Source organism: Corvus brachyrhynchos, unplaced genomic scaffold (genome assembly GCF_000691975.1).
Source record: "Corvus brachyrhynchos isolate BGI_N302 unplaced genomic scaffold, ASM69197v1 scaffold346, whole genome shotgun sequence".
Lineage (NCBI taxonomy): Eukaryota > Metazoa > Chordata > Aves > Passeriformes > Corvidae > Corvus > Corvus brachyrhynchos.
In genome coordinates this window covers 4231438-4246207 of record NW_008238644.1, presented here as the reverse complement: position 1 = coordinate 4246207, position 14770 = coordinate 4231438, and the positions used below count along the sequence as shown (strand labels likewise).

At 51.7% G+C, this 14770-nt stretch overlaps 1 protein-coding gene across 1 annotated transcript in view; it reads left to right on the top strand.

Moving 5' to 3' along the window:
- The first annotated feature begins 12181 nt into the window (after positions 1-12181).
- GABRE (gamma-aminobutyric acid type A receptor epsilon subunit) overlaps positions 12182-14770 on the top strand; it is a 36572-nt gene continuing 33983 nt past the window's right edge. Inside the window, exon 1 of the mRNA XM_017737511.1 lies at positions 12182-12315. Coding sequence (XP_017593000.1) covers positions 12197-12315 — 119 coding nt within the window. The 5' untranslated portion in view covers positions 12182-12196. The remainder of the gene's footprint in view (positions 12316-14770) is intronic.

Genomic DNA, 14770 nt, shown 5'->3' with positions numbered 1-14770 from the left:
GCTGCTGCCATCAGCTGTCCTGTGACTGGCTGCCCCGATAAGGGAACCTGACAGCAAAGGCTTTTTTGGCTCCACTCCCCCATTTGCCGTGGGAAGCAAATCCCAGCCCTGCCAAGGGAGAGGGGGGAGTGAGAGCCTGGGAAGCAAAGAGGCAAGAGGACAAGGGTAACTCATGAGAGATGGCTGGCTGAAACCTGGAGGGTTCTGGAACGGAGGGAGCTGTCCGTGGACCTGCCCCTTTCCTCAGCATCTCCTCTGGGAAGGGGGGAAAAGAGGCACAGCAAGAACCTGGCTCTACCTACTGCGGCCTCTCCTAAAATGTGCTGTTACTGTGCAGATCTCCTGCCTTAGGTACTCGGGAAGGAAATTCCTGAGGAGGACAATGGCTGATGAGAGCAGTGCAGAGTTCCTTGGTGCTTAGGGCACACGCTGGAGATAAGGATTATTCCTTCCATTACACGGCTGGGGAGCTGAGCGCTGCGAAATCCCCCGCAGGCTCCAATCAAGACAGTTCAGAGCTGCAAACAGCCCCAGACCACGATATTTCCCGATGGAAAATGCTGCTTCTCATGATGGGATGAGAGGCTGAAAATCTCTAGGGCACCTGGATGCCAAGAAATAGCAGCGTGGAGGGGGGCAGCAGAAAAACTCACAGAGTCAAGTCACTGTCATTAATTTAATGTTTATTAGGTGTGCTGGGAGGCTGTGCTAGGTTTCCCTTCTGTGCTACTGTTCCCAGAGCACTCTGTTTATTCTTTAGGCCAGGTTTGGAGAAAAGCTTTTACTTCCCCAAAATCAGCCTTGGTGTCAATGTAAAATGAGATCATTACTTTCTTGCTGGCAGAGCGGTGCGAAACAATGGTGACACAAAAAATAGTAATCTCTACAAAACCAAGGCCTGCTCTCGCTTGGCAGGTGTTATTTATTTTTTCCTAGCAGAGGGAACAAGAAACTGTGGCTGGAATCTCCAGTTGGCTTCCCAAGATACTGCTGTGACATTTTAATGATCTAATTCCCCTCAAAGGTGGCATTTTCACTTGTTCCCCTGACCTATCACTGTACATTCGCTGTGATACAAACTATCTGCTATCAGCCCTGACATCTCAGGCTCAGAGGGAAAAAAAAATAACCATCTGTGAGACCAGTGCAGTGAATGGACTCTTCCCCCTGTAAATCCTTGTGAGGCCACGGGCTCTTTGGGACCACGTCAGTGCCATTCACCTTGGCAGAGGCTGTGGCTTGGGGTGCACCTGGGGGATGTTCCTGGCCCATTAGAACTCTGCTCCTGTGTGGCTAAAGTTGTTCATGCTGTAAGACCCTTTTTTTCCTTTGTCTGACTTGTTTGGAATGTTGTTTGAAATGCTCTCTGTGATGGGCATGGCTTGGATGAGGTGACCTGCAGAGGATTTGGCTTCCAGGGTGCCCTGCCCCACAGCCAGGCTCTCCTTTCCGCTCTCTGGAGAAAAACTGGTTCATGCTGGTGTAAAATGCGTGCAATGAATAACACAACTACAGCAAAATAGTTTATGTAAAGCACTGATGTGGGAGAAGTTTCATAAGAGGTTTCATACCTCAAAAAGGCCTTTTGTCAAAAATAGAAGCATTTTCTGTAAAGGGGAAAAAAAAAAAATCAAGTTTCTTGCACAGTCTTCCTGTCGTGCTAGCGCTGTTCCTAGCTGCCATGGAGACCTCCTTTTCTCCCAGAGTGCAAGATGCTGCTCCAGGCCTTTTGTGAGCAGGACAGAGGACTCTCCTGTGGGGACCAACTGGGCTGGGGACACCAGCTGCCAGCCACTGGGGCAACTGGCCCCGTGGCACAGCCCACTGCGGGCTGAGCTCTTGGCCTGGGTTGTTCCAAGGGGGCACGAGCAGGGGCTGCTGAGTGAGTCCTGTCTGGTGGGAAGCAGCCCAGGAATGGCTGAGCTGCCAATGTCACCTGAGAGGGAGCAGAGAGGGCAAAACTGGCTGGAAAACTGTGCGGGGAGACATCCACCTCTGCCAGGAGACTGGGACAAACTGATGCCTTTTCCTGGTCTTCAAATCAAGAATCAAACACGGTTAGAAGGGAAAAAGGGATTTTACCTCTGTATTTATTTTAAAGATCTTTAGGTGCACCACTTCCAGGTGGAGTGCACCTCAATGCACCCCGCAATGCACACACACAATAGATTGAGTTTAACATTATAGGTCTCACTAATTAGCTGATCTATCAAAGATTGATCTGCTAATTAAGAAAGATCGAGTGAGCCGCCCCCTCCCCAAGGAACCTTCCCCTGGATGGTTCTATCTCAGTTTACAAAATGGGTTCTGGAGAGGACCTTGGGGTCTGGGGTTTCGAAGATGTTGAATCTCCTAGCTTGATAAACAAATCCAAGAATGTAGGCTAAAAACCACTAAGAATACAAAAAGCTATAAAAAGGTATTTAAAAGGGGTATAAAAGAAAAGGCAAAAAATCATCATGGCATCAAAACCACAGCCCTCAGTGCAGGTGCTGCTCAACCTGCACCACCCGCTGGTTTCCTTCCTCTGGCCGGGAAACTGGGGCACAGCAAAACCCCAAAGAGGAGAGAAACCGGCGCTCCTGCTTCAGAGGGGCAGAGCAGCTACAGGGACAGGAATCCAGGCAGGGAAACCAGGCCATGGAAGTCAATGCAAATGACTTTGATCACAGAGTTTCAAGCCCATTTGCTCTGTAGGAAGCACGGCTGTCAGCAGGGATAGGCAGTGAGAGGGGTGGGATCTCACAGCTTGCGAGATGAAATGAAGAATGTGGCAGATGCTTTTTTTTTTTTTTCCCCTCCCCTAGCTTCAGAGGGCTCTTAGCATCACTTTAGAGACCTAAAGGGGGCTGATTTCAAGCTCCAGCTCCATGCACTTGCTTCTCTGTGGAGTTAAGTGGCAGCACTCCGGGCAGCGTTGGTGTTGCTTCTGCAGGGCGATGGGGCCAGGGAGGGATGGACTCCAGATGGGACTGGGCACGGAGCAGCTGGTTTTGGGTAGGCTTGGAGCACAGGAAACCCCAAGAATGCCCTCAGAGGTGTCTGGTGGAGCAGCAGAGCCCCTCCACGAGCCACAGGCAGCAGCATGGGAAGGGAGAGTGGTACCTGCACAGGGCTCTGCGCCTGCCCTGGGGAGCGCTCCGATGAGGAAAAGCTCCAGTTATGTCACTCATCATTTCTAGGCATTTTTAAAAAGAAATCCCTCTGGGGCAGAGGCTCTGTTTTCATTCAGAGCTGCACACGATGGGATGTGTGCCTTTGCTCTAGTTTCTGAGTGCCACTGTTGTTGTAGGTTAATTATCATTAGTAATTAATCATCACCACTCACAGAAAGGCTTTTCCCTGCTGGTCAGGAGTCACACAGAGCATTAACAGCTTTTTTGCCCCCTCCTGCAAACACAGCTCCAGTTTGATTCAGGGACTTTTCTGGCCTTGGCAGCTGCCTTGGAGCTTCACAGTCCCTTGGAAGGTGGTTGTGGGGAGCCTAGGCTGCTGTCCTGCCTGGTAACTTTTTCTTTTTTAATGTCATTTAAATTTGGGTAGCTAAAATCTCTCCATGAGAAGTGTTGCACAGACTCTCCTAAACTAAGTCTCGTTGACTTTCTTCCTTCTTTTAATAAGTTTAAGATGCAGTGAAACAGCTGAAAAAAAAAAAAACAAAACCTGATGATGCATCCAGTGGCAACACATCAGTTTTCAAAGACGTAGCTGAAAAAAAACCCAAGTAACTGTAGCTACTGCTTTTGCCAGAATCGAAAAATAAACCCAAGATAAAGCCAAGAGAAGGAAGGTGGCATCAGGATGTTTCTGTGAGGGAAGGAGGGACCCCAGGAGACCCAGTGCCCTCATTGTCACGCAGCCATGGGAACAGCCACGAGCTGTCTCCCCTGGCAGAGGGATGCCAGGAGTGCTGCCGCTTCCAGCATTGTCCTCTCCACAGCGCTCTGGGGTTGGTTTATTTTCTCCCTCACAGATCCAGCCACCAAGATCCTAAAACGGGTCAGGCATATGGGATCGTGGCATGAGCAAATTCAGCTGGCTCGAGCTCAAATTTATAAGGAACTCAGTTGCCTTTTCATCTTTTTTTTGTTGTTGTTGGTTTTTTTTACCCCCCCTCTCTCCCAACTCCAACCAAATCCCAAACATAAATTATGGCAACCAGGCGCTTCCTGGTGCCTGCAGCTGCTCAGCAAAATTGACTTTTCCGTCAGCGCTGCCGCTCGGAGCACAAACCTGGCAGCTGAGCACCGGACCCAGTTGGAGCCCTGCTTTTCCCATTCAACAAAAGTTCAGCCAACTCGGAGCATTTCAGACTCAGCGAATTATTTTCTGACAAAACCGTGGGTTTATTGGGAAATTTCCGGCTGGCTCTAATTGGGACAGCTGTTAAGGCGGCAGTTTTCACAAGAACTAAGAGTCGCTTTCAGATGAGCACAGCTCTTAAAACGGCTGCTGCTTTGATAGCTGCTCGTTGCCTTTCTTGTCTGATTATTGGGCTTAGTATCTCCCTGCAAGCTTAAAAAAAAAATCCACTTTGCCTGTCTCATCTTTCTCTTCTCTTCACCCAATATTATCTCCTGCCTCTCCTCCTACTTCAAGGAGGCTCTGTCAGTTTGAATTTGACCCTAAATCTGAGCTTTGCAAAAATTAATGTGTAGAGCATTTCAGATTAAGAGAATTTCTCTCTCTCTTTAATTTTTAGCCCGCCCGGGGTCCACAAACACTGTTGAGAAGTCAAAGTAAACATTTGCCTTGTTGCTTTAAAATGGGAGATCCTGCCAAGAAAATTAACGGGGCCTATCTCCACAACGGGAGAAAACTCATCTCCTTCTGATGAGGATCCTGAGAGACTCGCTGGCGTTCTGTAATGACTTTGGTTTTCATTTAATTGTTTTTCTTTCCTAATCCCATATACATTTTTACCATTTAGCAAGGAAGCTGAATAAACCATATGAAGGTTCCTAAACAGCTAATTCAGTCCCAGAGTCTATGAGCTGGAAATTTTCTGTCCTTAGGGAGCTGTAAGGGCTTGAAGGAAGCCCTTGATAAAACAAGATTGAATCTTGCTCTGATCTGCTGGGAATTCCCACCAAACCCACCTTGCTCCCCACATGGCAATGGGAAGACCTGGAAGACCCAGGTATATCCTGCAATACACACTGCAGCTAGGAAAATTGCTTTGGAGCAAAGTGAGGAATGGATTAAATTTGGTTCATATTGAATAATTTTTTTTTTTTAATATGGTTTTCCAGTGGAAAAATGAAAAAAATTCATCTTGTCAATTCAGTATGTTGTTCAAACCAAAACAGTGGTTCTTTTTCTCCTCTTTTATTTAAAGAAAGGCAGGTTTTAAATGAACAATGGTGTGCTGAAGTGGAAGAGCTTGAAATATTTAATTTAGAACACAGATCGATGAAACATTTTGGCATTCTTAAGCAAAACATTTTATTTCAAAGCAGGTTGAAATAAAGTGCTTTGATTGCAGCTGTTTCTTCTTGGACTGTGGTTTTGTTTGTTTTTCTTCTCATTTAAACTAATTGCCAAATTCTGCCTATATTTGCCAGTTAATTTCCTGCCTCAGGACTCTGTTGTGCACCAGAATTGCGGTTCGTTTGAAACGAAAAATCTTTGCTCGCAAATCACGTGTGTCCAAGGAGCTAATGAAGGTCCCCTGACTTCTGGGTCCTGATGTGCAGGGTTTTTTTTTTTTTTTTTTGCTTGTGCCTCCTGCCATTCCCCACGGGCAGTTCTGCTGCCGTTCATAACCAGGCTGCTGGAAAAACACGCGATGCCAGTGCCAACGCAATGCCATCCCTCTGGGCTCTGTGCTGGTGCCTCGCAGCCCCTTCTCACCAGGAAAGGTGCCCAGATCCTTCTGCAGGCCCTGTGGAACTCAGGCCGTGCCTCCAGCTGCCAACCACAGCCCCACCCCTGGGTGGCAGAGGGAAGGAATTCAAATCGAGAGGAGCCAAGTTTATATTTAGAGCTGGAGGTTGCTCCTTCATCAGATTACGCCAGTTTTAAGTAGGTCAGGCGGGAGACCCGAGATATCCGAGTCCCCTTCAAAGGCATCCGTCCGTCACTTATTATTCCAGGCATTTCCCTTTCACTCTGCCTTCCCTTCACAGCCCCTTTGTCGCTGCTGCTGGGCTGTGCTGGCTCTCGCTGTCCTTCCCAACACTTGCTCCTTTCATTGCCTTTCCCACTCCTCCTCCCTCCTGGCTCGGGTACAGCCCTGGGGACAGTGGTGGCCTCAGCTGTGTCACCAAGCCAAGGGGTGCTCAAGGCCACTGCTTTGGGGTGCAGCCAAGCAGCTGGAGGCCAGAGGGGAGGCTGCTGGTGTGGGGTGCTTCTCACAGCACCATGTCCTTCCACAGCTGGGTTTTTGACCTGAACACACATAGGGTTAGGGAAAAGCCAGCAATGATAGCGATAAAAACACCCACAGTGCAAAAGAATTCCTCAAACCTCCCTGTTTAACCCTATTCTAGGAAAATAATTTCCTGCCCTGATCAGCCTGAGAGCACCTGCCTGCTCTCCCCAGCAGCCCTGGCACTCAGGCACCCGTTCCAGCCAGTTTTGCCTGTAATCAATCCTAATAATAAAGGTTCTGGGCACAGCCAGGGCTCTTCCTGCACGTTCCTGGGCTGCCACACAAACAAATGCACATGAGGAGAATGGCTCATGGGGTGCTGTCACAGGGCTCTGGGATGCAGCAGCCTGTCACCTTCATTACCCACCAAGGCTGAAATCCCCCTCCTTCAGCCCGGGCAGGTCCGACAGGGGCGAGGGGACCGCGCTGGAGCAGCCCCTGCGGCTGCTCCTCCAGCAAACACTTCACAACGCATTAAGTTGTGTTTTCCCAGCTGAATGGGGTCATTTGAGTGCTCATAATTACAGATTTTGCGGGGTGGTGGCAGGGACCTGGCACCTGGGAGAAGAAAGGCTTGGCTGATGATGGGCAGGTCAGCAGTGCCCCCCGGGTCACCCAGCCCAGCCTCCCAGTGGGTCCAGTACAGGCTGTACTGGGGCTAGAGATGGTCCAGCCCCTCCTGTTGGTCATCCTAACATATTCACCAGCCAAAATCACCATCAAGTCATCCCCACTTGGGGTTTTTGGAGCCATATCCTTTGCTCATTCCCAGTCTATTACGTTTTTCGAGTCTCAGTGGAAATTTTTTTTTTTTAACTCAAGGCCTCCTTCAAGCTGATCACAAGGGAATGCTGAGTGCTTGTTTTTTAATATTCTGACAGGTGCTATTTTGCTATTTGCTTGTGATGATTCAGGACATTTGCATGTCTTTGTCCTTAATTAAAAAGCACTTCACCCTTGCTGCAGGGGTATGGAAGATTTCCCTTGATCTATTCATTTTGGGGGACTTTTAATCAACCTATCCACTCTGTAGATACGGGTGCCTTTCTGAGAGGAGGGTGAAGCAGTGTGAAAAGCTGCATGGGTGTAATTAAGGTTTACCCTTTATTTTTTTTTTATTTTTGGTCGGGGGGGGAGAGGAGGGTGAATTTTACTGCAGTTGAAAGGCATTTTCTAACAGCCTCCGAGAAGACAGGAGTCCCCTGTCCACCAAGCACATGGGCAATGACAAAGGCAAAATTTGCTGCAAAGGCTGGAGCTGGCAGAGCTGCCTGGGGAGTCAGCGCTCTGCCTCCCTGACACAGGCTCTGGCCAAGAGCCTGCAGACAGACTGTCCCCCAGCCTGCAGGACCTTCTCTACACCCCACCCTGCTTGCACAGACAGGACCTGGCTCAGTTCACCTCCATCTCTGCAGTGCAAACCCCTCCTGCAAACCCCCAGGGCTGGGCACGTCCCTCTGCAGTGTGTGGGACAGAGGGGTGTGTGCCCCGTTTTCTGCACTGGGGTGCATTTGGAGCATGCCATGGATGATCCCTGGTCTCCTCCAAACCCCATCATTTTTTGCAAGGTGAAAAGGCAGCACCTTTCACAGCAGGGCCTTTCTAAATGGCAGCACGTGTTGCCTGGGCAGTCAGGGAGGCTAAAAGTGAGTTTGGAGGAAGGGATTCAGCAGCAGCAGCTCGGCCAGCAGTGACAAGTGCAGAGCCTGAAAGCAGCTTCCACTGTAGGAACCTCCCAGGCCTTAGGGGAGGACATGAGGAGAGGGGAGACCCCACCATGGATGTCCCTTGTTTGGGGATGGGAGGGTGCTGGCACGGGACTTCAGGGATGCTGCAAGGCGAGGGGATGCAGAGGGGTGAGGCAGCCCCAGGCAGGGTGGCAGGAGCAAGGTGCTGTTCTGCCCTGGCTCCTTGCCCTGATGATGGGACCTAGGTAGAGGCCATCAGCCCAAGGAAACTCCTTCCATCTCCCTAGTACAGGTTATTTCTTTGCAGGTGTTCCCACCTGGCTGGATCTCCCTCGTGGGTGGGGCAGTGGGAAGGGTCTGCAGATGCACCTGGAGGGTGTCACCCAGGAAAAAGCACCCAGCCCCTCCTGTGCTGCTGCTCTCTCTGGCCCTCACCCCCATGGGGAAATGGGAACCAGGCTCTGCCTGGGGGACCTGAGCCTGCCAAGCAGCAGAGACCTCAGGGGTGGGGCCCAAGGGAAGGTGGTCAAGCCCTGTGTGCTGAGATCCCAAAACTGCTCTCTGATACTCCAGCCTTAACGCTTCTGTCTCCTCCTAGAAAATACCAGACTGAAAAACAACTCCAGCAAGGCTCAGTGTTTATCTGTTCTGCTTTTCCAGGCTGGGGAGCACAGGCTCGTGGGAACCTTTGAAGATTATTTCTCTTCAGTTTTCTGAAGAGACTTCAGCCTCCTCTTGAATCTCTTTATTTTGCCTCCTTTCAACGCATCGGCCCGATTTCTCTGAGACTTAACAGCAATGAACAAGATTAAGATTGGAGCTTAGAGAGTATTAGGAGACGATCTCTCCTTCCCTGACGTGCTGGCAATTGCCAGATCCTAGTGGCAGCATCCCTCTCTTGGAGAGGCGCTCCATGTGCAGGCGTTTCTGCTCCGATGGCTCTGGGAGTGCAGGAGCTGCAGGGCAGCTCGCAGTGTCTGCTCCTCTGCACTTCAGCTGCCACTGATTGCTTTCGGCAGAGGGGCTGGGATGGAGCAGGGAAAACCAGAGGGGACAGGGAAGGTGGGTGCCGGACCCAGCAGCACTGACTGCTGGCGGATGGGGTCTGGATTTCCACACGAGGAGGTGTAAAAGCAAAATCCCGGAGCAGGGGTACCTGGGTGAGGCTCGCTGTGCCCAGCAGCCACGGCAGCAGAGCCCTGTGCAGCAGAGGGTTGATCTAGGTCAGTGTTTCACGGGGGATCCTAGAGCTGAGGAACAGAGCAGTGCTGGCATTTCTCCATGAACTCCTGTGAGCATGGGCTGAGGAGCACCACGGACGTGCTGTGGGGGGAAAGGGTGCAAGCGGCAGTGCCAGCAGTGGAGAGCAGCTGGATGGGGTCTGGGCTGAGGAGCAGCTCTGCTCTGCCACGGACTCAGGGTGGGAGTGGGACAACACCCTGATGGCAGGAGCATGGGGGGCTCTCAGGGCTGCTGTGGGGTTCAGCTGTGCTGCTGTGTCCCACCTGGGCCAAGAGGGCATGGAAGGTAAGGCAGTGCCGTTGATTCCCCCATCTGGGAGTGGATAACAGCGGCACAGCACGTGCTCCCTTCTCCCTGCATGAACGATGCTTTGGGGCAGGGGAGCAAGAGGATCTGCCAAGCTGCTCCAGGGAAGGAGCAGGCGCTGCCCCTGCCCTGAGCTGGGTGTGCTGGGGGGCCCACACAATTTGGGATGGGCAAAGTGCCTCTCGGGGTCTGCCAAGCCTGTTCTCAGCTGGCCGCCTCCCTGCTGAGCTCTTGTGGCACCCAGGTCCACGGTGACACAGTCCCAAGCACTGCCTCCCTAAAAAAATCAGCCCCTCCACAATGTGTCCCCGGAGTTCAGGCACTTGAAGGAGAAGGGCATCTCCCTCTTCGGCACAGGAGCTTCATGAGGAGGAAATTAAAGAGGCCTTGAAAATGTCTAACAGCTCCCAGGAATGAAAGAGGCGTGAAAAACTGGTCTTGCTGCAGGCATCTGTCACAGAGCTTCAGAGTCAGTCCCATCACAGACAGCACAAAACAGCTCCTGGGACCCCAGATCAGGCAGCACCTGCAACAGGAGGGACTGTGCTCTGCCTCAGCTCGCCGAGAAAAGCTCCTTTCCCTGTTTTCTCCGCTTGTCAACAGTCCTGCATTATCCTCGGGCTGACGAAATGTCAAACTGCCAGGCAGACCGCAGAGCCGGGGCAGGGGAGGGCGGAGTGCAGGGCTCGGATCAGTGGCGGGAGAGGGCTGTAATTGAACATCCACACTCGGACACAGATGAGCGGTTCCCATTATTTACTGGTGTATAAACATTCCCGAGGCAGGGTAGAGAGGAGGCGTTGAAATCCCCGCGCCCCTGGGCAGAAATGCCTACGGGTATCAACAATAAAAGGCAAGTGCGCCTCCCTCTCTCCTTTTCTTAAATCCCGCGGGGTCAGCAGGTGCTGATGTGGCCTCAGCTGGGCACTCAGGGCTGCAGCAGGGGAAGGGCCAGGCAGAGTCACTGCTGGCCACGGGGTTTGGATGGTCAGCACCACCTTCCACGTGTTGGCTCTGCTCTGAATCCCAGCCTGTCCTCTGGAGAGCCCCAAGTTCCTCCCAGCTGTTGAGCAACCCTGTACCAAACACAGTTTGCATCCCAACGACAGTTCTCATTGGATCCATGACCTTCCTGGCTCCTTTTCCCCTTCCCTGACCCATTGTGGCATGGGGTGACAAGGAGTTGTGTACCTCCATGCAGAAGCAGCCAGATTTCTACAGTGAAGCAGCTGTTCCTGCTCCTGCAGCTGCACGTCCCCAAAGTTTGTGTCAGCAGTGGCACAGTATTTAAAATAAGGATGGGAGTTATTCTGGGGTCTGAACTACCAGCTCATGGCCCTGTGCTGGATGCAGGACATCGGATGTACAGATGGCATAGCTGCAAATTCCACTTGAAAAAAGTACTGAAACACCTGCTCAATTTGCTGAGATTTTTCCCCTTTTTTGTCAAATGCTGCCTATTCTCTTCCCCTTCCCAACCTTTCCCATGTATATTTTCCCTTTTTACATGTCAGTCCCTAGGAGAAATGTAACATGTTCAGCCCTGGGCTGGGGAAGGTTTCAGAAAAACAGAGCCATAAAAGCACAGGAAATGGCACCTTTCCCATCCCCAGGGTGACAGCAAGAACTCTTCTGACACACGGGATCAGATCACCTAGCATTTGGTGATCTCTTTCCACTAAGAAACTAATTCTGAAGAGGGGCTGCCTGCGATGGAAGGAAAGTAGAGACTCCTTCAGGCCTGACACAGCAGCAGAGGATGAAGGTAAAGTTCTCGCTCCCGTCAACGCTCTCGTCACCCCCGGGACAGCTTGCACCAGCTCCTGCTACGGCCTGGGCTGTCCTCCCACACCCTTCACTCTCCTTGGAAAATATTCACGTCACATTTGTTCAGGCTCCAAACACATTTTTTTAATCTGTCAGCACTGCAAGTTCACTCCAGCACCTAAAAACCAAACTGTGCCCTGTCTGCTTCATCTATCATTGCTGTCCGTAAAGGTGGGAAGGCAGAGCCCAGCTGAAGCTGTTATTGATGTCATGTGAGCCCAGATACAGCATCTGCTGCTGTGCCTGGTGAGCCTGAAAGAGACAAAACCTGGGTTATGTTGAACAAATGCCCTGGTAGAGTAAACAAATGTTTCTACCGTGCAGGACATGCCCCAAGTCAGAGAAAAGGGTCAAGCCTTACAGAGGGTTTTTCATCCCCCAAGTTTTGCAAAGGGACCCTGTAGGCATCTTCTCCTCGGCTGTCCTTCCCCACTCTCATCCAGGTGTGTCAGTGCTCATCCTCATGGATGCTGCTGCAGGAGAGTGACCAGCCCCTGCCTTCTGCCTGGACACACGGCCCTGGCCATGGGGAGAGGGCTTGGCCTGACCCTGCGCTGCTCCCAGGGGATGCTCTGGCTCGGTGACAGCTCGAGGACCAGCTCATTACCAGGAGGACAGAGAGCATCAAGGACAGCGGCTCTAACTGTGCTCTGTCCTCAGCCTTATGACGTGGAGAGTGAGGGAGGAGGGGAAGGCAGGTTCACCTCCATGCAGCCCTTCAGAGCAGTCTGCTGCATGGCCCTGGCACTGCTGCCTGCAAATGCCCTGGCAGCTCCTTGTCCTGGAGTGCCCAGCTCTGCCAGCAGTGCTCTCAAACCTGACCTGCTCCTGCAGAGTCCCAGTGGGATCTGCTTCTGCCTGGGCTCCTCCGGTCCTGCTGCAGGAGCTCCTCCACCCTTGAGAGAGACATATCTGTCTGAGGGAGATTGTGCAAATGCCAAGAGCCCGAGCTTTCTCAGGAATGAGCTTCTGAACACCTTAGGATAATAATTTTCTCCACTTGTATCAGTTTTCCCTCTGATGCAGCCTGGAAGAAGAGCAGTCTCCTTGGAGAGAGACACCCCTTGAATCTGGCATTGCCTGAGGCAAGGAGTGCCCAGCCCTTTGCACGGGTAAGAGGCAGAAGAGCTTTGCCTCCTGCCTTCCCCCCTGCTCCAGCCCGAGCCACAAACACACTCGCAGTGCAGGAGCAGGCAGCACACAACCCGAGAAGGGGCTCTGAGAGAGCACAGAGGGGTTTGGAAAGAGCTGCAGATGTGCCCAGGCTCATCCCTCCGAGAGCACTGCCATCCTTGCAAGGCTTGGGATCCTTGGTCCAGGGCTGGAATTGTCTCCTTTTCTCCCAGACCTAAATCCTGCAGTGAGGACTGCACAACCAAACCCTCATTTGCTGTGGCAGCTTGGCCCCCCAGGCTCTGGGCTCATGAGGACTCTGTAAATAATAGGTTTTATTAGTTTGCTGGTTAAACTGAAATACCAGAAGGGATAAAAAACATCTTGAATAAAACATTGCCTCTCCTGTTTAAGTTTTGAATCCCATGACAGTAGACCTCAAAACAAAAGTCTCTTCAAAGTGGAAAATAGGGCCTGCTTCCTGCCAAAACACAAGTGCAGGACATTTTGTCCATCTTAGCATTGGGACTGAGGGTGGTTTTCCTGGTCAGAACCATTCACTGTGAATTTGAAATGAGTTTCTCCCCAGCTAAGCCTGTGCTGCTGGTAAATAAGGTGTTTGCTTGAAAAGCAGTGCCCTGGCTCTCCAACTCCATCAACAGGCTTCATTCTTATCCTTGGCTGAAGGGAAAGACTCAGCACCAGCCACAAAATGAAACCCCTGCAAATGAAGAAGACCAGAGAGGAGAGCTGCTTGGAAGCTCCTGGTGCATGAAACTGCCTGCAGGGTGTCCCCAGAACAGCATCATGAGGGGATGCTGTGATTCCCTAACATTTCCCAGTCCACCTCCACCGCTCCAAGCACAGCCCTCGCCAGTTCTCTCAGTTCTCAGGCAGCAGAACGGGGTGGTCAAAATAAATGAGTCCTGTGAATTTCCCCACATACCACTTCACATCCTGCGTCTTGAGGGGGAGCTGAGAGCACGTGCATGAACCCCTGGATTTTCTGTGGTCTGCTCATGACCAGAATCCTTGACAGCTGCATCTTCCCTGCAGCTATTCTTGCACCTTTCCCAACTTCAGCTTCATCTGGATCCCTGAAGAACTTCTGGAACAATCCAGTGGCTTGCTTTGAAGCTTAAAGAGCTCTTTCCACCTTCACTGCTGCTTTGATATTCATTATTTACTCTCTTGACATGTGCTTCCTGTAAACTCTGCCATCCAGAGCTGGCTTCTTTGCATGAAGTAAAGGCAACATAATCTGCAGCTGCTTCATTCCAGGGAAATGCCATCTCGGAGCCCTGATGCCTGGCTCTTGTGGCTTTGAGGCTGCCTCAGATCTCACGCTCAAGGGCTTGAGGTGATCATTGCAGCAATCAGCAAGGGAGAGAGCCTTGACAAACCACCCAGGTGTGCTGCTGTTACTGCCTGCTTGTGCTCCTGTGGCATCCCCACCACCACCGAGACTGCTCCTGGCTGTGGGGGTGTGCCTGGGGAACGGGAATCTCCCTGCCCTGAACAGATGAGGCAGCAGCACCAGCACCCTGCAGATGGAGAGCAGAGCTGTGACAGGCCCAGGAGTGAGAGAGTCAACTCTCAGCACCAGGGATGGTCCCACTCTGGTCCAGAGGAGCTGGATTTGCCATCAGTATTACCAGACCTCCAGGAGATGCAGGACCAGGCCTCTCTGGGGACCAGCTCCCACACCTCAGCCTGTAACTACATCGGCACCTCGTGTAGGTCTGACAAAGTTTGTTCTGAGCAGCTCTCACCCAAAGCTCACCAAGAAGGAATCTGTTAGTCCTGTTTGCCAGTCGGATGGCAGCAGAGTAAAGAAATGCCCGAGTGCAGCTTGGCAAACGATGAAGGCAGAGAGCGACAGGCTGGGAGCCCACAGCCCACCCGCGACCCCCAGCTGTCCCACAGCTCCTCCCAAAGCACCCTCCTGGCTCTTTTTGCGAGACAGCAGCCCCAACAGGTGGGAAAGGACCCTCTCCCGGCTGCATCTCGCTGGCAGCTCAGCCCAGAGAGGCCTGACGCCTTGCGTAATTTAGCAATAATTACCCACTCTTTCTTTTTTTAGACAAACACCCCAACTGTCGTGCATGGGAAGAGGGAAAGAAAAAAAAAAAAAAAGGCGAGTATTAAGAGAAATCAAACGCCTTATTACGCAGAGGGGGAGCGAGAGCTGCTCGCACCAGCTGACGATGCCGCTCCCCGG